This window comes from Pseudophryne corroboree, chromosome 4, assembly GCF_028390025.1.
Source record: "Pseudophryne corroboree isolate aPseCor3 chromosome 4, aPseCor3.hap2, whole genome shotgun sequence".
Classification (NCBI taxonomy): domain Eukaryota; kingdom Metazoa; phylum Chordata; class Amphibia; order Anura; family Myobatrachidae; genus Pseudophryne; species Pseudophryne corroboree.
In genome coordinates, this window is record NC_086447.1 from 81,077,754 (window position 1) to 81,101,951 (window position 24,198).

General features: G+C 45.7%; 1 protein-coding gene across 1 annotated transcript in view; it reads left to right on the top strand.

The window, feature by feature from the left end:
* Positions 1-24,198, top strand: part of LOC134910841 (cytochrome P450 2C5-like) — a 164,545-nt gene that overhangs the window by 55,245 nt on the left and 85,102 nt on the right. The window contains exons 6-7 of the mRNA XM_063919224.1: positions 2,770-2,911; positions 4,533-4,717. Of these exons, the coding sequence (XP_063775294.1) occupies positions 2,770-2,911; positions 4,533-4,717 (327 nt within the window). The remainder of the gene's footprint in view (positions 1-2,769; positions 2,912-4,532; positions 4,718-24,198) is intronic.

Below are 24,198 nucleotides of genomic sequence, written 5' to 3' on the forward strand. Positions count from 1 at the left end.
TGGGTGTGCTAGTGTGACACAATGTGTCCTGGGAGCACTATAATGTGCATATATAGTGGCAGATGCTCAATTAGCTTAGTGATACACTCAGGTACTTCCAAGCTAGGGGTACAAGTCCAAATAAATAATACAGCGTAGGAGACCTCTTATAGGTTGAACTCAATGGACAAATTGTCTTTTTTCAACCTCAGAAGCGTTGTTACTATGTTACATGATAATGGCTACTTACTTGCATATATCTAAACTAAGAACTATCTACCTTGCAGGGCCGGTTCAAGCCTGCTCTGCGCCCCGGGCAGGAAATGGGGCGTGGCTTAATACAGGGGGCGTGGTCAGTTACGCCCCCTGTACATTAGTAGCGCCGCTTGTATGCTGAGCGGTGCGCGCACAGCAAAATGTCCTCTCCACGAAGTGAAACTAGACACGTAGCGTCTAGTTCCCTTCGTGAAGAGGACCTTGCTGTGCGGTGCGCGATGACGTCATCGCGCTCCGCTCAGCAAAGGTACTCTCCACGAAGGGAAACTAGACGCTACGCATCTAGTTCCCTTCACAGGGACACAGCGTGCAGCGGAGGTGGACGGGGGACACAGCGGGCAGCAGTGCTGGATCTTGCCATGGTGCGGCGCCCTCCGGAAGGCGGCGCCCCGGGCAAAAGTCCTGCTTGCCCGTGGCAAGATCCGCTACTGCTACCTTGGAGCAACCCCATAGTGCTCCATATGGCATATCAGGTCATGCATCTCCTCCTAATGCAGGATCCTTTCTGCCTCTCACAACAGACATATATAGCGGTAGATGCTCAATTAGCTTAGTGATATCACTCAGGTGCTTGCAAGGGAGGGGTATTTAGGCATTTTGTTTCCCCCAGCACCCTGAATGATAACCGTAACCAGATTTAAATGCTACAAAATATTAGAATTCAGAGATCTTGGTTACATATATTTGCAAATGTATGAATAAACCTCCAAGCCTTGTCAAGGCCTTTCTGTATATTGGGGGTCCCTGTTGCTATCTCTAGGTGCAGGGTGCGGCACCCCAAAATCAGCATGACCCAGAAACCCCAGGGCAGCATACCAGTGAAAAAACTATAGTGTTAATAGATTAGTGTTAGGAAGCCAAAGCTATATACAGAAAGTGATACAAAAATAATGAGATGTAATTAAAAACTAGTGTTAATAAATAAATTAGTACGTGATAAGTGTTAATAGAATGTAATGGTATGCCACACTAGAGCCATCCAGCCGGGCCACTACAATGTGACCTGGTGGAACTTCAGTGTGGCATAATGTAAACTGGGGGCTCTAATATGTGGCATCATTTGAACTGGGGTCAATACTTTAGGGCATAAAAGGTACAACCTCTGTGAAGAGAGATGTCTCTCTAAGAGCATTGGGTACTCTTCAAAATGTGTTATGGGGCCCAAATGTTATAATTCAGCCCCTGTGTGATGCTGCTGGTGATTGTTACTGCTGTAACCACATACCTGTCATTATGCTGTTTTCGTGTTGTCTTATTGTATCTTTATGCATACGGCAGGAGATAGAGAAATTGTGGCACCGTGTAGATAAGCGATGGTACTAGTGATGAGCAATCCCTGCACTGTGGCTGATTTCTCCAAAGCAGTTTGGAATTTGTGAAATTGGTGTGGAGTTTGTATGTTCTTGTCATGTTGGTGTGAGATTGCCAGTTCGGGTATGTGCTTGTGTCCCCCTGGTAGGGGAATCAGATTGTAAATTCTTATTAGGTTGACCACTATTGGTCGACATTGACATAGTCGACATGGCTTTTTTTTTTTTTTTTTTTAAGATTTTTAACTTTTTCAGACTTTACTTTTCCACATGGACTACAATTAGGAATAGTAACCTTGCCCGCAGCAAGGTGAGCGCAGCGAGCCATGCAAGGGGACGCGGTACACTGATTGGGGTTCCTGGTCATGTTACGGAAAAAATGACACCTAAAACAGTTCAAGAACACATGTCGACCTTTTAATGTGTCGCCCTTTCATGGGTTGACCATTTTCATGTGTCGACCATTTGTCCATGTCGACCATGTCAGTGTTGACCAATAGTGATCGACCTAATGACTGTCGACCATTCATACCGGAACCATCCTGTGGCAAGGTCCAATATTCCTGATTCATTCTCTATTCTCAGGCTGCAGAATGCTGAAGAATATGTAGTTGCTATACAAATAATGAAAAATACAGGTTGAGTATCCCATATCCAAAATGCTTGGGACCAGAGGTATTTTGGATATCGGATTTTTCCGTATTTTGGAATAATTGCATACCATAATGAGATATCATGGCAATGGGACCTAAATCTAAGCACAGAATGTATCTATGTTACATATACACCTTATATACACAGCCTGAGGTCATTTTAGCCAATATTTTGTATAACTTTGTGCATTAAATAAAGTGTGTGTACATACACACAATTCATTTATGTTTCATATACACCTTATACACACAGCCTGAAGGTCATTTAATACAATATTTTTAATAACTTTGTGTATTAAACAAAGTTTGTGTACATTGAGCCATCAGAAAACAAAGGTTTCACTATCTCACTCTCACTCTAAAAAGTCTGTTTTTCGGAATATTTGGATATGGGATACTCAACCTGTAATAATAAGTTAAAACTATCCAAAATAGATAGTAAAAGAGGCAGATTAGATGGGACAGTTGGAGGCTTCCACATATTCTTAACATGTACATATTACAAATCTTCTATGATCTAATACATATACTGTATATTGTGCTTCTTTCAGGAAAAACCAAATCCGGAATTATATTTCCATGATAACAATTTAACAGTTCTTGTAACGGACTTATTTGGTGCTGGAACGGAGACAACCTCCGCTACCCTGAGATGGGGCCTCCTGCTCATGATGAAATATCCTCAAATTCAAAGTAAGCTCTTACTAGGAATTTACTCATTATAGGGGCAAATTTACTAAGCCTTGGAGAGAAATAAAGTGGAGAGAGAAAAGGTGCATACACACGGAAAGATTATACCCACAATGAGTGCGTTCCCGATCGATCGGAACAACACATCATTTACATTGTTCCATGTGTATGAACGATACCAATGGCGACGCATGCATCAAGGGAGCCACTAGCGACACCCGGCTGTGACTTTTCACACCCGCGATTACATAGTGAAGAAGTTATGGGTTGTGGGTAGGGTGGCCAATCCCGGGATAGGCGGGATCCCGGGATTTAGGCTAAAAATCGCCCGGGATTCAATCCCGGAATTGGAATCTCCAATCCTGGGGATTGCGGGATTATGCGGGCTTTTGTGTTTTTAAAACCGGGCAGCGTTGGGCGTCCCCAGGATGCTCAGACGCTGCCAAGCTCCCCCTGTGCAGCGTGAAGTGAAGTCATAGGTCACGCTGCGCAGTCAGCCATCCGCCGTCAACATCGCTGGCAAGCCCGAAGGATGTGTCCCACCCTCGTCGTATGGTAAGTTATGTGTGTGGGGCGAGAGGGGCGAATACATAGGAAAAAAGCCCATCCCAGGTATCTGGGAATCCCGAGATTGACCATTTTTCATTCCCGATACCCGGGATTGGCCACCCTAGTTGTCGGTGAAAATATACGCACAAGCACGTGAACGTGGTTGCAAAATCAAAAGGACAAATCTTAAACCCATCTCAACAATTTCTTCTCAAACCAATGCCACCTTTTATCTAATATGCTTAAACTTGGGATTGGCTATGCCAAAACATCTGCAAACAGGACACTTTCAGAGGTCCTGTGGAGTCCATGCTTTGACTGGTTGGAGCTGTTTTGGTTGCACGAGGGGGAAACAGTTAATTGATCGTAGCTGGAGATGGGCAGATCTTGGGCTGGATTCTATGAAGAAGATTCAGTTAGCCACATAATCCACTGGAATGGGGCCAACAGCTACTGTGCATTAACTACAGAAGTCATATTCTGCCCTTAGCCTATGGAAGTGCGAGCAGAATTTGCAGGTTGGTACAGGATCCTGGCACTTGTGATACCTCCATTATATTACATATATAGTCAGCTGACTTTTTGGGAACGCCTTCGATTGCAGGGCCTCTGATTAGCAGTCACCACTCCAATAGTGTACCCAAGACTTGCCGATTCTTGGTTGCTGGCAGCAGTGTCGGACTGGGACATGAAGGGCCCACTGGGGGGATGCAGTTATAGGGGCCCACAGTTAGGGGTGTGGCCATTCTAAAAAGGGGGTGTAGCCAGCCTCCACAGAGGCTTGAAATACACAATAGTTTAGTGCAGTGTAATGCAACATATCTACCATGTATAATACAAGTGCACAGTCTGGAACCTGATCCCTAGAGGAAGGAGTGGGCCCTCAGGCAGTGGGGCCTACCGATGGTTTCCCTGGTACCCCTGTGGGCCAGTCCGACCCTGGCTGGCAGGTTTAACCAATATCAAGAGGACGTTTTTCCAGTAAGTGATTTTTTTTTTAATGAATAAGTGTATTTGACTGACATCTGCCTTATTCATTTTCATATTAAACCTGGAAACATGACCTTGACAACAGAAAATGTTCAAACTGAAATTGAAAATGTCATTGGGGCGGCTGAGCCTCTAATGCAACATCGCAAGCACATGCCATATACTGACGCGGTCATCCATGAGATTCAGCTGTTTGCAAATATCTTACCTACTAATGGCCTATGTATGACTACTCAAGATGTCATGTTCAAGGGTTTCTTTCTACCAAAAGTAAGAAAACAATATATTTTATTAATTACAAGTAAAAATGTAACATATGCAATTGCTATAAAATATATAAGCACTTAGGATCACTGGAGCACTGGAGTCCCAGAACAATGGCACACTGTCACTTGGGGTTACAGAACACTGATACTTGGGTTCCCAGAACAATATCCCATTGACACTTGGGGTTTAAGAACAATGGCACACTGAGGCTTGGGGTTTCAGAACACAGCACACTAACACTTGGGGCTGGATGTAATGACACGCAAGATTTCTGGAGGTGCGAGGTGCTGGACGATTGCGGACATTATTTTCAAGGGACACTCATTAACAAGGCATGGTTTTGCCTTGTCAGTGAATGCCCCTTTAAAAAAAGTCCGAGATGGCTAGCATCTTGCACCTTCAGCGATCTTGGGCGTCATGACATGGGGGTCTCAGAACACGGCACTGAAACTTGAAGTCCCTGAACAATGGCACACTGATACTTGGGGTCCCAGAACAATGGAACACTGACAAACAGCAGACAGAGAGGGGGGGGGGGGGTTTCCCCTCCTGATATCCCCCCAGCACACTAAAAAAATTACCTGTAATTATACCTGAACCTATCTGGTAAATAGAATTTCAGAAAATTGGTCACACGTGTTTGCAAAGACATGTTTAGATGCTAAGCCGCGCCAAGGCTTCTCCAATATCAGCAGTCCTAACACTACATAATAGCAGTGCCCACATAGGGCCATTTAGTTTGTCTACAGTAAGGCCTCATGGTAAAGTCTCATACTAAAACACATCCAGACAGAGAGCTAACATACCCTGGAGTCACCCCCAGGACACTGACATAAGGGTTCCCAGAACAATGCCACACTGACACTTGTGTTCCCAGAACAATGCCACACTGACACTTTGGCTCCCAGAATAATGGCCCACTGACACATGAGGTTACAGAACAATGGCACACTGACACTTGGGGTCCTAGAACAATATCCCATTGACACTTGGGTTCCCAGAACAATGGCACACTGACACATGGGGTTACAGAATAATGGCCCATTGACACTTGGGGTTACAGAACAATGGCACACTGAAACTTGGGGTCCCTGAAAAATGACACACTGACACATGGGGTTACAGAATAATGGCACACTGACACTTGGGGTTACAGAACAATGGCACACTGACACTTGGGGTTTCAGAACAATGGAACACTAATTTTTGGGGTTTCAGAATAATGGCACACTGACGCTTGGGGTTTCAGAACAATGGCACACTGATACTTGGGGTCCCAGAATAATGTCATATTGACACTTTGGGGCCTACAACAATGGTACACTGACACTCATTTTCCTAAAACAATGGCACACTTACACTTGGGGTTCCAGAACAAAGGCACACTGACACTTAGGGATCCAGAAAATGGCACGCTGACAGTTGGGGTCATAGAACATGGCATCCTGGAACATGGGGTACCATAACAATGGCACACTAACACTTGGTGATCCTAGAACAATGGAATACTGACACTTGGGGGTCCTAGAACATGGCATCCTGGAATGTGGGGCACCAGAACAATGGCACACTGACGCTTGGGGATCCTAGAACAACAGCAGACTGACACTCTGGGGTCCCAGAACAATATCACACTGACACTTGGGTTCCTAGAACAAAGGCACACTGACACTTGGGGTCCTAGAACAATATACCATTGACACTTGAGTTTCCAGAACAATGGCACACTGACACTTGGGGTTTCAGAACATGGCACGCTAACACTTGTGGCCAGGTGTAATGGCAACCGAAATCACAGGAGGTGCAAGATGCCAAACAATCTCGCAATTTTTTTTGAAGGGGCAATCACTTGCAAGGCATGGTTTTACCTTGTAAGTGATTACCCCTTTAAAAAAACATCCAAGATAGCCTGGCATCTCGCACCTTGAGCGATCTCGGGTGTCAATACATGTGGCTCTTGGGGTCTCAGAACACGGCCCACTGAAACTTGGGGTCCCTGAAAAATGACACACTGACACTTGGGGTCTCAGAACAGTGGCACACTGACACATGGGTTCCCAGAACAATGCCACACTGACACTTGAGGTCCCAGAACAATGGAACACTGACACTAGGGGTCCCAGAACAATGGCATTTTGACACTTTGGGGCCTACAACAATGGTACGCTGAAACTCATTTTCCTAAAACAATGGCACACTAACACTTGGGGTTCCAGAACAATGGCACACTAACACTTGGAGTTCTAGAACAATGGCACACTGACACTTGAGGTCCTAGAACAATGACACGCTGACAATTGGGATCATAGACCATGGCATCCTGGAATGTGGGGTACCAGAACAATGGCACACTGACACTTGGGGATACTAGAATAATGGCATACTGACACTTGGGGGTCCTAGAACATGGCATCCTGGAACGTGGGGTAACAGAACAATGGCACACTGACACTTGGGGTTTCAGAACAATGGCACACTGACACTTGGGGTTTCAGAACATGGCACACTAAGACTTGTGACCAGGTGTAATGACTCCCGAGATCGCTGAAGGTGTGAGATGCCGGATGATCTCTGAATTTTTTTTTAAGGGGCAATCACTTACAAGTACAGATGAGCGGGTTCAGTTCTCAGAGAACCAAACCCTACCGGACTGCATGTCACGAGCCCGGATCCGAGTCCGGCTTGGGTTTTCCCGCCAGACTCGGAAACCAGAGCGAGGCAAAACGTCATCATCCCGCTGTCGGATTCTCACGGGATTTGGATTCCATATAAGGAGCCGCGCATCATGTCCATTTTCACTCCAGTCTCGGAGAGTGTAGTGAGAGGACGTGTCTCCGTCCTCAGTATCTGTGTGGGCGGGAAAGTGGGGTGGCGATTCTAGTGCTGTCTTGTGCTGCTCAGTCCAGTGTAGTCAGTGTCTTATGCTGCATCAGTCAAAGCCACTCACAGTGTTGGGGGTATATTTACAAAGATTCGTGTTTTGGCCGTTTTGAAGGGTGTTTCGAATGGTATCAGGTGCATTTTACTGCAACTTTTTGAATCCTGATACGATCATTCACTAAGCTGCCGAGTTTTGCACAATCGTTTTATACGATGTCGATGTGATTCGTAATATCAGGCAGTGTTTTATGGGAGTGATGAGTAAAACACTGCCTGACAAAACACAAGGAATCCCAGACGGATCTGTGAGATCCGTACAGGGCTTCATTGTGTACCTTAAAAAAGTTGATTAAAGTCTTAAAAAATCTGAAAAAATTGCGTGGGGTCCCCCCTCCTAAGCACAACCAGCCTCGGGCTCTTTGAGCCGGTCTTGGTTGAAAAAATATGGGGGGAAAAATGACAGGGGTTCCCCCATATTTAATCAACCAGCACCGGGCTCTGCGCCTGGTCCTGGTTCCAGAAATACGGGGGACAAAAAGCGTAGGGGTCCCCCGTATTTTTGAAACCAGCACCGGGCTCCACTAGCCAGGTACATAATGCCACAGCCGGGGGACACTTTTATACTTGTCCCTGCGGCCCTGGCATTACATACCCATCTAGTCACCCCTGGCCGTGGTACCCTGGAGGAGTGAGAACCCCTTAAATCAAGGGGTCCCCCCCTCCAGCCACCCAAGGGCCAGGGGTGAAGCCCGAGGCTGTCCCCCCCATCCACGGACGGCGGATGGTGGGCTGATAGCCTTTTGATAAAATGTGAATATTGTTTTCAGTAGCAGTACTACAAGTCCCAGCAAGCCTCCCCCACAAGCTGGTACTTGTAGAACCACAAGTACCAGCATGCGGTGGAAAACCAGGCCTGCTGGTATCTGTTGTACTACTACTAAAAAAAATACCCCCCAAAAAACAGGACACACACACCGTGAAAGTATAAGTTTATTACATACATGCACACCTCCATCCATACATACATACATACATACATAGATACATACATTGTAACACTGTAGGGGTGCAAGGCGCCTTTTCCTGGGGAATATGGCCGCACGCAGCAGCTGAGGAACAACACAAGTCCAGTTTCTGGTACAACTGACCCCGGCCAGTTTTATTGAAACAGAAAATAAAACAAACCCCAAAATAAAAATACCTTGCCTGTCCGGCACTAACTAAACATAAGATATTCCTAACTGTCACTAAACAAAACACAGAGTTCTTCAGTACATACTGTATAGCTTACTTGCATCAGAAAGCGTGTCTCTCACACACAGATCCTGCAGCCTTCCCAGGCAGTCTGCCCATACTAATCAGGTTAGAAGCACTATAACACTCTTACACAGCTGAAACCCTGATTAGCCCTCTGTGAGGCCAAAGACCCGAACTGGGCCCAATGTCTAGAACTCGCCTTATCTCTCTCTCAGAGCCTTTACCCAGCTTTTACAGCAAACTGAAAAGGTTCAGACAAAACAAAAAGCATTTTTCCTAGAAGTTAACATTTTCTAAAACATGTAAGACAAGAACCTGGGACAAATATACCTGCCCTCAAACACTATCCCAGTGTTCTTGTCACATATCCCCCTCCCCTGTTTCGACCTAGGGGCCGGAACACTTGTAGCCCCCAAACAGAAGATGCGAGACAATGCATCTGCGTTGGCCAATTGTGTTCCCGGTCTATGTTCGACAGTAAACTTAAAGTCCTGCAACGCTAGAAACCATCTAGTTACACGAGCATTCTTGCCTCTATTTACATACATCCATTTTAAAGGGGCATGGTCTGTCACTAGTCTGAATTGTCTACCCAAGAGGTAATATCTCAAGGTATCTAGTGCCCACTTAATGGCCAAAGCCTCCTTTTCCACAATGGCATACCTTTTTTCATGCTCATTGAGTTTCCTACTCAAATAAATGATAGGGTGTTCGTCCCCATCTCTGGTTTGGGACAGCACAGCACCTATCCCTACCTCTGAGGCATCTGTCTGTACCACAAATTCTTTTGAAAAATCTGGTGTTATCAACACCGGTTGTGAACACAAAGCCACTTTTAACGCTTGGAACGCCTTTTCTGCATCAGGGTTCCATTTCACCACATTTGACTGCTTCCCTTTGGTAAGGTCTGACAACGGCACCGCTGTGGTCGCAAAATTAGGAATAAACCGTCTATAGTACCCAGTAATTCCCAAAAAAGCCCTTACCTGTTTTTTATTCACTGGACGAGGCCAGTTTTGAATAGCATCAATTTTATTCAATTGGGGCCTAATCAGACCTCTGCCTATGGTGAAGCCCAAGTATTTGACCTCCTCCATTGCGAGGCAGCACTTCTTTGGGTTAGCAGTTAACCCTGCCTCTCTGATTGAGTCCAGTACTGCTTGTACTTTAACCAAATGGGACCCCCAGTCTGTACTGTGAATTACCACATCATCCAAATAGGCAGCTGCATATTTTCTATGGGGCCTCAAAATTTTATCCATCGCCCGTTGAAAGGTTGCTGGAGCCCCATGCAACCCAAAGGGTAACATCTTATACTGGTACAGCCCCTCCGGAACCGAAAAGGCTGTTTTTTCTTTGGCGCTATCAGATAAAGGTATTTGCCAGTAACCTTTGGTCAGGTCCAATGTGGTGAGAAACCTGGCTGTTCCCAGCCTTTCTACAAGCTCATCCACACGGGGCATGGGGTATGCGTCAAACTTGGACACCTCATTTAACTTACGAAAGTCATTACAGAAGCGTATGCTACCGTCGGGCTTCGGGATGAGCACTATGGGACTGGACCACTCACTGTTAGACTCCTCTATGACTCCCAGTTCTAACATGGTTTTAACTTCCTTAGAAATAGCTTCTCGCTGAGCTTCAGGAATCCTATATGGCTTTAAATGAACCCTGACCCCTGGTTCTGTGACAATGTCATGTTTTATTATGGTCGTTCGGCCAGGCAGCTCTGAAAATACCTCCCTATTTTGGATGAGAAATTCTTTAACCTGATTGTTCTGATCAGCTGATAATGTCTCTGACACCTTCACTGCGGGAAGCAACCGGGGTGAAGACACCGAAGGGCAAGGCTCCGCTGACAGAGACAACCTATCTTTCCAGGGTTTGATTAAGTTAACATGGTAGATCTGTTCGGGTTTTCTCTTTCCCGGCTGGTATACTTTGTAATTAACCTCATTCACTTTTTCCCTAATCTCAAATGGACCCTGCCATTTAGCTAGGAATTTGCTTTCCACAGTGGGTACCAAAACAAGAACTCTATCTCCAGGAGCAAATTCCCGTATCTTGGCACTCCGGTTATAGACCCTCTGTTGAGCACTTTGGGCCTGTTCCATGTGCTCTCTGACAACAGGTACCACGGCTGCAATCCTATCCTGCATTTGTGTTACATGCTCAATAACGCTTCTATAAGGAGTGGGCTGTCCTTCCCACGTCTCTTTGGCAATATCCAACAGCCCTCTGGGGTGTCTACCATACAACAAATCAAATGGAGAAAACCCCGTAGAGGACTGAGGAACTTCTCTGATGGCCATTAACAAGTAGGGCAACAAACAATCCCAGTTTTTCCCATCTCTCTCAACAACCTTTTTTAACATACTTTTTAATGTTTTATTAAACCTTTCCACCAACCCGTCAGTTTGGGGATGGTAGATGGACGTCCTGAGGTGAGTGACCTTAAATAACTTGCACAACTCTTTCATGATCCTTGACATAAATGGAGTACCTTGGTCAGTCAAAATTTCTTTTGGTATTCCCACTCTACTAAATACCTGCACCAGCTCCCTAGCTATCGCCTTGGTTGTGATAGTGCGTAAAGGGACAGCCTCAGGATATCGAGTGGCATAGTCCATAATTACCAGGATATACTGATGGCCCCGAGCAGACTTTAACAAGGGCCCCACGAGATCCATGGCTATTCTGTCAAACGGGACCTCTATAATAGGCATGGGAACTAGTGGGCTCCTGAAATGGGGTCTAGGGGCATGATACTGGCATTCAGGACAGGAAGAACAATATTCAGACACTTCTTTATAAACCCCTGGCCAAAAGAACCTTTGTAAAACCCTTTCAGTGGTTTTTTCTGCCCCTAAATGTCCTGCGGTAACGTGACTATGAGCTAAATCTAGTACCGTTCTCCGATAAGGCTGGGGAACTACCAGCTGTTCCACCACATCCTCACCCCTTTTGACAATGTGGTACAAGAGCTCATTACAGATGGCCATGTGGGGATACGTAACCCTGTCACCTGGTACCACAGGTTCCCCATTAACAATCTTAACATTCTCTCTAGCCTTTATTAAGGTAGGATCCTTTAACTGTTCAGACGCAAACAGATCCTTCTTTACCTCCAGGTCAGGCACGCTTTCAGTTCTAACTACTATGTCTCTGTTCCCGGCAAGAGGGTCCTCACTGGACTCCCCATCTGTCACTTCCCCAGCCAAACTAGCAAAAGGCAAAGGGCCAGAAAGTTCCGAAGACCCACGTACATCCATAAAATCACCGGTATTATCAACTGGTTTTTTACTTCTCACATCTGTTGATAACCGTGATTCCCACAGTTTCCAAAAATGAGGAAAATCCCTCCCTATTATGGCCTCATGCACCAAGGTAGGGACCAGTCCCACTTTAACCATTGCTGACCCACAACAAGTTTCTATATTCACCTCAGCAGTGGCATAATGTTGGGTATCCCCATGTATGCAAGTTACCCCAATAGGTATTTGCTGGACCTTTAAGGGGTTCACTAACCCAGCTTTCACGAGGGTAACTAAACTTCCTGAATCTAGCAAGGCCTCTACCCGGTTACCCTCTAAGAACACATCACACATTTGTTTTTCCAGCTCAGGTGAAGGTACCACAGTACAGGCTAACCTAGCAAAGAAAGACATTCTGCGACATTCAAAGGCAGCATCACATTGCATGGGTTCTTGCGTGACTGGGCAATTGGCAATAACATGACCTGGCATACCACACCTAAAACATTTAACCACACGATTATCAACCCGTTTGGGCAGCATAGACCGTTCTAGCCCCATTGGCCTGTCTCCAGGGCCAGTGTTTACAGTCTCTCCAGCCTTGCGTTCTCTTAACCGCCCAGCAACGTTTTCCCTTGGAACAGTCTTACCAGTCTTTACTGAAGGGCGCTGTCGAGGATCTATGGGTTGCTGGGTGGTCATCAGTAGTTCCTCTGCTGCCAAATACCTCTCTACCATGTCCACTAATTGGTCAGCAGTACCCGGGTTTCCATGGCTCACCCACTTGCGCAGGACCATGGGCAAAGATCTCAAGTAGCGGTCCATGACGACTCTTTCCACCATCTGGGGACCAGTTAATGTCTCTGGCTGTAGCCATTTTTTTGTTAGCTGAATAAGGTCGTGCATCTGGGAGCGCGGAGGCTTCTCCATGGCGTACAGCCAACGGTGCACCCGTTGTGCTCGTACTGACAGCGTGACTCCCAGGCGGGTCAGGATCTCAGTCTTTAGTTTATCATAGTCCCGAGCCTCAGCAGGGCTTAAATCAAAGTAAGCTTTTTGGGGCTCACCTGACAGGAAAGGTGCCAGCAGACTGGCCCACTGTGCTTTCGGCCAGTTCTCACGCTCGGCAGTCCTTTCAAACGTGGTCAGATAGGCCTCCACATCATCAGCCTCTGTCATTTTCTGCAGGAAGTGACTGGCCCGTATAGAACTAGAGCTGGTTGGAGCACTGACGGCCACATCTCCAACCCGAGCTGCAAGTCTCTGCACCACTTCTGCTAAGGCCTCTCTATCCTGACGCTGTTGCCTGTAAAGTTCATCAACAACTGCCTGCTGTTGTCTCTTATTTTCCTCCATTGCCACCTGCTGCTGTCTTATATTTTCCTCCATTGCCACCTGCTGTTGTCTCCTATTTTCCTCCATTGCCACCTGCTGCTGTCGGTTGGCCTCCTGCTGAGCCGCTGTAGCTTGCAGCAAGGCTTTAAGCAGATCCTCCATGTCGACAGATTTTTCAGGCGGCTTTGTAGCTGCTTTCACCCAGGACATATATCAAACCCTCAGGGGTGAGTCTCAGTAACTTCACACTGGGCTGTATCTGCATAAACCACCGTTTTCTGCAGGCCTCACAAAGCTGCTGCTTTCACTTATGCGCAGAACGGTGTGCTCGCATTCTCCACCAAGTTGTAACACTGTAGGGGTGCAAGGCGCCTTTTCCTGGGGAATATGGCCGCACGCAGCAGCTGAGGAACAACACAAGTCCAGTTTCTGGTACAACTGACCCCGGCCAGTTTTATCGAAACAGAAAATAAAACAAACCCCAAAATAAAAATACCTTGCCTGTCCGGCACTAACTAAACATAAGATATTCCTAACTGTCACTAAACAAAACACAGAGTTCTTCAGTACATACTGTATAGCTTACTTGCATCAGAAAGCGTGTCTCTCACACACAGATCCTGCAGCCTTCCCAGGCAGTCTGCCCATACTAATCAGGTTAGAAGCACTATAACACTCTTACACAGCTGAAACCCTGATTAGCCCTCTGTGAGGCCAAAGACCCGAACTGGGCCCAATGTCTAGAACTCGCCTTATCTCTCTCTCAGAGCCTTTACCCAGCTTTTACAGCAAACTGAAAAGGTTCAGACAAAACAAAAAGCATTTTTCCTAGAAGTTAACATTTTCTAAAACATGTAAGACAAGAACCTGGGACAAATATACCTGCCCTCAAACACTATCCCAGTGTTCTTGTCACAACATACATACATACTTACCTATGATCCCACGAGGCTCGGTCCTCTTCTCCATGTAGAATCCTTGGGGTACCTGTGAAAAAAATTATACTCACATAATCCAGTGTAGAATCTGTCCTTTGTATAATCCACGTACTTGGCAAAATAATAAAACGGAAACCCGACCACGCACTGAAAGGGGTCCCATGTTTACACATGGGACCCCTTTCCCCGACTGCCAGGACCCCCCCTGACTCCTGTCAAACAGGGTCCCTTCAGCCAATCAGGGAGCGCCACGTCGGCTGTGTGCTCCTGTAGTGTCTGTGAGGCAGCACACGGCACAGATACAATATAGCGCCTATGCGCTCCATTGTAGCCAATGGTGGGAACTTTGCGGTCAGCGGTGAGGTTACTTTCGGTCAACCGCTTACCGCAAAGTTCCCACCATTGGCTACACCGGAGCGCATACGCGCTACATTGTATCTGTGCCGTGTGCTGCCTCACAGACACTACAGGAGCACACAGCCAATCAGGAGAGTGCCACGCAATTTTTTTTTCAGTTTTTACACTAAACAGACCTTTTTCCATAGATAACCATGCACAGATCTCACTGATCAGTGCATGGTTATCCAAACTCAACTGGAAAAAGCAGGTCTATTTTTTTGCTGCTTTTTTTAACGAATCGAAAAAAAACAGACCCGCACTTGAGCACTCAGAAACTAACACCCAAATACGAATGAATAGTGAATGCCCGTATTGTATTAAATAACAGCCGTGTTTGACCGATGGTCTATTCATTCGTATTTTGGAACTTTGCAAATCAAACCATTACAAATAGTTCAAACACTGCCGAGATTGGTGCTTAGTGAATTCCCGGATTGGGACTTAGAAAAAAAAACACAAAACGGACAAACTCGAATTATTAGTAAATATTGGCCCTGGTGTCCTCTGCTGCTAAATGTCCCCAGTGCTGCTGGCTGCTGTATAAGTCCCTTGCATTTTTTCTGTGTTGTTTTGCATCAGAGCAGGGGTAGCGTCTCTCTTGTGCAGCATCAGTCCAGTAACCAGTCACAGTGGTGGTGTCCTCTGCTGCCATATATCCAGTGTAGCTGTATAAGTCCTTTTCAGTGGTGCTGTGTTGTCCTGCATTAGACCAGGGGATGTCATAGTGCATCAGTCCAGTGACCAGTCACAGTGGTGGTGTCCTCTGCTGCTATATGTCCCCAGTGCTGCTTTATAAGTCCCTTGCAGTTTTGCTGTGTTGTCCTGCATCATACCAGGGGTAGTGTCTCTCTTGTGCAGCATCAGTCCAGTGACCAGTCAAAGTTGTGGTGTCCTCTGCTGCCATATATCCAGTGTTACTGACATATAATACCAGTGATATTGCTGTATAAATCACGTGATATTGCCATATAATTGCTGTGATACTGGCGTATAATTACAGTGATATTGCCGTATAATTCTCCGGATACTGGCTTATAATTCCTGTGATATTGCCGTATAATTACAGTTATATTTCCATATAATTCCCGTGATACTTGAGCTATAATTACAGTGATATTGCCATATAATTCTCCAGATACTGGCGTATAATTCCTGTGATATTGCCGTATAATTACAGTGATATTGCCATATAATTCCCATGATACTGACGTATAATTACAGTCAGTATCACGTATAATTACAGTCAGGGCCGGTTCAAGCCCGCTCTGCGCCCCGGGCAGGAAACGGGGCGTGGCTTAATACAGAGGGCGTGGTCAGTTACGCCCCCTGTACATTAGTAGCGCCGCTTGAATGCTGAGCGGTGCGCAATGACGTCATCGCGCACCGCACAGCAAAAGGTCCTCTCCACGAAGGGAAACTAGACGCGTAGCACCACTGTATCCCTCACCACCAATACGGATACGAAGGGATACTGTTTTCCCGCCCTTTGCTGACAGATAAAGTCTGTGTTCGCTAGTGCGGATATGTGGAGGACAGACGAGGCCCCAATTGATAATACCTGACTTATTACCTTATAACATTCACTATATGTGGGTAAGAGACTCAGTACGCAATTGGCGTATGGGGTACCGTAAGGGTACGCATTTAACGTAGCAGACGCTTAGCCGTGGTCGAGATGCACATGCGGCACGGTCGCTCACAGCTTAACGCTTGGTGTCGAGCACGCTATAGGCGGCCGACTACCGTAATGCTACGCTACTAGCGTAGCAGACGCTCGTGACCACGAGGGGAACACGAACGGCGCAGACGCTCACGGGATGACACTCAGTAAACCTTGTATGCCACACACTGAAAGATTGATTTTATAATAATAATAATAATAATAATAATAATAATTTTATTTATATAGCGCTCTTTCTCCAACAGGACTCAAGGCGCTTTACAGACATCAAAAACAATGCACATGATACAGAGGATTTGAGTAATACAACAATAGACAAGCAACACAGACATAAAAGAAAAATCTTAAGTCCACAGAAAGCATAACGCAGGATTGGTGAAGGCATTTTGGGTAATAATTTCCAAGGGTTGTGTATTCCACCCTTATAGGTACCAAGTGCAGCAGCCACCCTGGGCGCTAAGCGTAGGATTACCCAGGTGGAATAGTCTACCCCTAGAAGAGATGACACAAAATGGGGGTGATTTCAGAGTCCTACAGTTTAGAGTAGGGTTCCAACAAAACCACAAGGTCCATGTATTTTTCATCCCATCCACAAGTGTACCATATGGGGCAGCCATGTTGGGCGCACTTTGAAGGTTACACTGTGGGAGGTGAGCCATGCAAGGGCCAAGTTCATATATGGGAAAACTGATGCTTATGTAATAGTATGTACCCTGCATGTAGGGCATGATGGAAAGGTGTGCAATCAGTGGAGGTAAACATTACAGGAAAAACACATGGTGGGTTGGAAGTGAGCAATGGAGAGAAAAAAAAATAAAAAACACAATAGCAGGTAACTAGTGGCAGAAGTCGGAGTGGGATAACATTTTGATCAGATCTTAGTTAGGGTGGGTATGAGAATGAGGGGGGCATTCTGTAAACCTTACTACTGAAATACTGTAGCGATATAACGCTGCTTAACCCTGTTAATATAAAAGCTGCTTGAGCGGTTGAGACGCTCCGATTACCCTCTGCAATGTAATAAACACACGATACCTTGCTAAGGCTCCAAAACCTTTACTAACGAGATTTAGTTATATCAAAAAGGGGAAACACAGTTACAGCTTATACTCTACAGGCTAACATCAATATCTAACAGAATAACTGCACATAAATATACAATAGCGGCACAATCGCAAACAATAACATACAATGAGAGAGAGAGAGAGAGAACGTGGCAAAATACAGTCAGAGAATAAGGATGGTCACAGAGAGGAACTTACACACTGGGGAATGATTCGCTGCGCAGTCCTGGTCACCAGCTCTCGAGTTTGTCAATGATGATAACCGTTGTGGAGAGAAGACTGAGCTGGGCCAGGCTGGCTGTTCTTATATACCCTACAAACAGTATACTACAAAGGGACCTATAATCTCATTGTTCATTGGACACAGGAATGTCTCCCCGCATTATAACAAAAGGTCATAGGTTGGTTTGAATAGGTGGTCTGTGACTATATCGAACTGCTCAGGTGGGAGGGAATCTCAAGATTCCCGCCGCAATGATAATGAACCGCAAATATAGTAAATGTCCAGAAACTACTAATAGACATAACTATACGCAGGAGCGATTAATCTTTACCTAACCAGCACCGGATTGTTCCTAATAAAATGTTCTTTAGTTAGGTACCAAACACCACCGCTCAGACCCTATCTGACCCTTCGTATCATGCAAAGAGGAATTCCTCTGTCCAGGGACCAGTTACAATAAACAAACTTACAGTTATTATTAAGGGGAACATTATCTATAAAACATACTATTTGGATTTACTATGTAACGATTGAGTCGCCCGCTAGACGCACACAAACTCTACCGTAAATGCACATACCACGCACTCGAGTGCATGGCCGTGGAGGCGCCGTCACGCAACTGCGAATATGCGCACGCACGGGAGAGAATGTGCATGTGCAGCGGGCAAGCTCATGGGGTGAATATATGGCGACGTGTAGCATGATATTTTTCCGACTTTGACAGTCCACCCTTTGGCAGTCATCAATAACTGCCACTTCCTAAAACAGTTCAAAAAAGAAAATATATGTCATCATGTAAATACCTTTTTATGATTGGGTTAAGGGAGGAGAGGAGAAGGTGGGAAAAAGGTATGACCTAGTGAGATAGTAGAAGCATGTGTGTATGAATCCATGTTTGAGGGGTCAAGTATCATCGTGCCGTACGTGTTTTAAATCAAGCTTCGAGGTATTGCGAAGTATACATTTGAATCCTTCTTATCCCATATTAAGGGTCTGTGGATGGGCTGTCAAACTTTACCGAGCTCTTTTTGGCTTTTGGTTGCAACAAATGGGGAGAACATTTAGTTGATGATACATGAATGGGGGGATATGTGAGTGCTATTATCTGTGTCTATATTCCCTATCGACTATGTGTGTCATTACCTGAAGGTTGTAGAGGTGAAGATAAGAAGCAATTATTATAAATGCAGTCATAAACTATGTGAGTTTAGTATGCATTCGCCGATTGAGGTCTTGTCTTGTGTCTTGTCTTGATGTACATGTTGTCTGATGTCTCTCAATGCTTTTGCTATAAATGGCGACAAAAGCTTTTCCATTGTCCAGAAAATTACAGTCACTAAAGTATTTGGGCTTTCGTAAAAATTTTAAGTCACTAGGGATATTGGGGGTCTGTGGTATGGTCCATCAATGTTCTATATAAAAGAGGTTGTCAAATTCTTCTTCCAAGCGGATGTCTTTGTACCTTGGAGAAAAACAAAGGAGAAACGGGTGAAAGAAACGGACCGTGGATTCACATTTTCATCACAACATTGTCTCTATCGTTGGGTCATAAATTAAATTTGTTGTTGTTATTATAGTGTCCTCGCTCCTCAGACTCATCACTCTGGTGTTACTTTTACACTTCGTTAAAATCCGAACGCATCTAAATATCAGGCCAACAAATATGACGACTCCCAGAATACACAAGAGAAATTTCCCTACATCCATGATAATACCTTGGGCCCATTCTCCTAAGCCCGAGAACCAATTTCGTGGGTTCAACCATGACACCCAACCGGTCAGCTCATTGCCCACAGCGGCGAGAGTGAGATTATGTCTCCTTCGGAACTCCCACTTCAATTGCAAAATGTCATCCATCTTTTGGTCTATGACCTCGACCGGGTCCTCTGTGCTGTTTGTAATGTACGTGCAGCACTTTATTCCATATTGAGTTGCTAGGGTAACACAATACCCGCCTGTCACAGCTGTGAGGTAATTGAGAATCATCCTATGCTGAACCAGTTCTGTTTGTAGGCTTGTAACTCTCTCCCAGTATACCTGAATGTGTCGTCATACATTTCGGTGATATTGTCTAATAAATTTGCAAGCGCAGATATATATCTATAGTTTAACACTCCTCTGGCGGTACGAGTGACATCCAACGTGAGTAGGACTTGAATCCCGGTGGATTCATGGATCAGGTCAGAGGCCGGATGCTCTGTTCTTTCTATCAGGTGCCGTTTAACGATGTGCTCGTAATGAGTGTGAGTATAAGGAGCTTGGGCACCACGGTGAATATCTTTCATTTTACTATGGGATACAGTCATTACTTCAGGCAGTACTTTTCCAATATAACATAATCCTTCTGAGTTTGGGGCAAGCCACTTATACGCCTTCCTCCCGCATATGAAATATGCATCATCGAGAGAACATATGGGACGGAGTATGACATTACCATGTTACAAATTTTCCATATGAAATCTCCTAACCCTAATTCTCCCATCTGTTTAGTACACGTATCTGTTTGTACGATATGTGCACAGTATCCTGGTGATACTTCTCCAACTCGCATGGTCCTACTTCCTAGAGTGTACCTGTACCGGAAAACATTTCTATTCTCGACTATCTGGCGTATAAGTTCTGTGTCTATGGGCATTCTGTCGGCTCTATGTGAAAATGTCATGGTTTGATTACTCCATGACACTTCCCAATTTCCCAGCTTTCAGGGATTGGAAATGTTAAAGCACACTAAGGATCTATCCACATGATATTGGTGGAGCTTCAAACTAGGAGGAATAGAGATATTAAACCTCTTGTCCACCGGCCTCCCACCACTTAGCTCAAGTACCTCTCCTCCAGTTAAAGGGAATGGTACTAGTCCTGATTTGCTATGACCTTGAGGTACTTGAGAGCATACCCAACAGTCTGTCTGGTTTAACACTTTACCCACTAAGGAGTGATAGTCACTCAATGGATGCCGGTCCATGTGGATATTAAAACTGGACTGACATTTCTTGATGCACCCATCCTCAACTATATTGTCACAGTGCCTACATATGCAGTTCTCCTCAGCTAACAATCCTTCACAATTCCTTCTATTGTCAATGCTATCAGATCGTTTTCTGATACTCGCCTTTACTCAGTGATTATGTTGTTCTTGGAAATCTACGCCTCCATCCTGGTCATCAGAACCCATTCCAGATCCTTTCTCGACCTCCATGGTACTCTCACCGAAACAGACTGCTCTGGTCAACATCATGGTCAACAGGAAAATCCAGATCACAGTCTCTTGGGGCAAGTCCATCTTAGAGGAGTAAAACGAGAAAAATAAGAATGGGGAAAGGGAAATAGGAGGGAGGTGGGAGCTGGAGAAAATAACAAATGGGAAAAAGAAATCTGGCTCGACAAATGCCTCCGGTCTTATTATTCTCAGCGCTCAGGTGTCGTCTCAATCTTCCCTGAACAGACACTCTAGTGATACAACCTCTACCGTCTGTTCTTTATCACGGGACCTCTCTGGGTCAGCAACCTTTTTACAATGAGACGAATGGACCCAAGTCTCCCTCTCGGCAACCTTCAAAGCAGTTGTGCTGGTCAATAAGACTTGATATGGTCCTACCCATCTGTCAATAAGGCAACCTGAGCGTAGAAAATTCTGTATCATTACATAATCCCCAGGTTCAATGTCATGACAATTACTGTCCGGCAAATCAGGAATCACCAAGTTTATATTATCATTCTGATTCCTCAATTGCTTACTCATCTTAATCAAGTACTTTACGGTTACTTCATTGTTACTGTCACGATCCGGGTATCTGGACGCCATTACCTGCCGTTTAGATGTCTTCTGAGACTGGCCCAGCGTTCCAAGTCCGGATCTCATCTGTGTCAACACTCTGCACATCTCTCCTGTCATTCTGAGACACTACCACAGCGAAGCCATGTTTGAATCCAACATGGCATCTCCCGTCCTCCGCGGCCTCCGTCGCCATTTCTGTGTTATTGCTGCAGGTTCTCAGAATCGTGTATCATGCCTTCCGCGGCCTCTGCTGCCCTCCAAGTGTCTCAGCATATAACTGTCATCTGGCGTCTCCTGTCCTCCGCGGCCGGCGCCGCCATTATCACTATGTTTGCACATTTCATTTCAAACCAGTTTTCCCTCCAGGTTCCAGCATGGGTGCAGCCATGTTGGATTTGATCACATGCTCCAATTCCTCCAATCCACCATCCCTGGGAATCTGCATAATTGCCCAGCCAATGCCTGCATAGCAGCAGGTATAAGTATCCTGTGTCTGGGCCAGATAGAGGTCAGTGCTTTGAATGTCATACCTTGTTCCAGTCTCTCTCTCCTGTGGTTTGTTTCTCCAGGTTCCAGATCCTGTCTCCAGCATCCACAAAGAGACCCGCACCTGCTTTCCATCTTGCGGTGCAGCCTGACTCTGCAGTCTTCCGTGGCTGTCCAAGTTTCCAGCTATCTTCAATCTGTTTCCAGCAGCCAGCTTTCAACAGATTTCAGCTTCTACTAAACACCGGTGCTGATCCAGCGGATCCTATCTTACCAGCAGTATCCACTACCACCGGTAATCATTTATCAGCTATTCAGTTTCTACGCTCCCTAGCATCTCACACCATTCACTCTGTGTTCATTACCTGGCTGGTTCCATCCAGCATCCACTCCGTGACTTTAGTACCTGGCTGATTCCATTCAGCATCCACTCTGTGTTTCATCACCCGGCTGATTCCACTCAGCATCCACTCCGTGTCTTACCACCTGGCTGGTTCCATCCAGCTGATACAGCAGCATTCTCAAGTTACAGATTCACCTGTTACAACTACTGGCATGTTCCTCGGCTATCTCCACTACTACAACCAGGCCTGGTAAGGTGATTCCATCAAAGGACTTTTACATCTGTTCTATACCTACCAGTGCTCTGAGATACCTCCTATGGTTATGTGATCCAGGAACTGTGTTATTTGCCACTGTCTTTGATTTACTTTGAATGCTGCTTGTCATTTCACGGAGTCTGTTAAATAAACTTTTATTTTGAATTTTAAACTGGTTGTCATGGTCACACCTTCGGGTAATCAATCTGCACTTACATGTCCAGGGGTCTGATTAAACCTCCCAGGTTTAACTTAATCTCAGCCCCTACAACTGAGGCTTCCTCCCGTCAGCCTAAACCCTCAGTTGTGACAGTAAGCACTGACCATATGAATCCAGCCGGAGACCAGGATCAAGCGGCTAGACCTATGCAAGAACTGGCAGCCAGACTCGAACATCAGGAGGCTGCACAAGGTCACACCATCCACTGTCTCCAGGATCTCTCTATTTGGCTGGATGGGATTCAGACGACCCTCTGTGGACCTGGCACGTCTGGTGCATCCACCACAGTGACTCCAGCTGTAACCCCACCCACCTTACCCATTTCCATACCACGTCTTCATCTTCCAAGGCCAGCAAAATTTGACGGATCTCCAAAGTTCTGCAGGGGATTTCTCAACCAATGCGAAATCCATTTTGAGCTTCAGCCTGGCAACTTCCCCAGTGACCGTACCGACCACAAAAATCTTTTATATCTCAAAGGCGCACAATGTCTGAATCCTCGTCAGGCCAGATGGGCACTTTTCTTCTCTAGGTTTGACTTTAAATTCCAGTTCTGTCCGGGTTCTCAGAATCGTAAGGCCGATGCCCTTTCCCGCTCATGGGAGCCAGAAAATGAGTCCGAGTCTGCAGACAAGCATCCTATTATTAATCCATTGGCATTCTCCACGGTAGGGATGGACTCTATGCCCCCACCAGGGAAAAGTTTTGTTAAGCCAGTTGTAAGGAAGAAGCTCATGCATTGGGCCCATGCTTCCCGTTTTGCTGGACATACAGGAATTCAGAAAACCCTTGAATTTATCTCTAGGTCCTACTGGTGGCCAACTCTGAAGAAGGACGTTATGGAATTTATTGCCTCCTGCCCAAAGTGTGCCCAACACAAAGTCTCCCGCCAGTCACCTGCGGGGTAACTGGTTCCATTATCTGTTCCCCGTCGACCATGGACCCATTTGTCGATGGACTTTGTTTCCGATCTACCTATCTGCAACAAGTTTAATACCATCTGGGTGGTAGTTGACCGGTTCACCAAGATGGCACATTTCATCCCTCTCACCGGTCTTCCGTCAGCTTCTAAGTTGGCTCAAGTGTTTATACAAGAGATCTTCCGTCTTCACGGTCTTCCTGAAGAGATCATCTCGGATCGTGGAGTACAATTTGTAGCCAAATTTTGGCGAAGTTTGTGTCAAGCCCTCCAAGTCAAGTTAAAGTTTTCCACAGCTTACCATCCTCAGACCAATGGTCAAACCGAGAGGGTGAATCAGGACTTGGAGGCCTTCCTCCGTATATATGTGTCTTCCTCTCAAGATGACTGGGTTCAACTCCTTCCTTGGGCCGAGTTCAGCCACAACAATCAATACCATTCCTCATCTTCT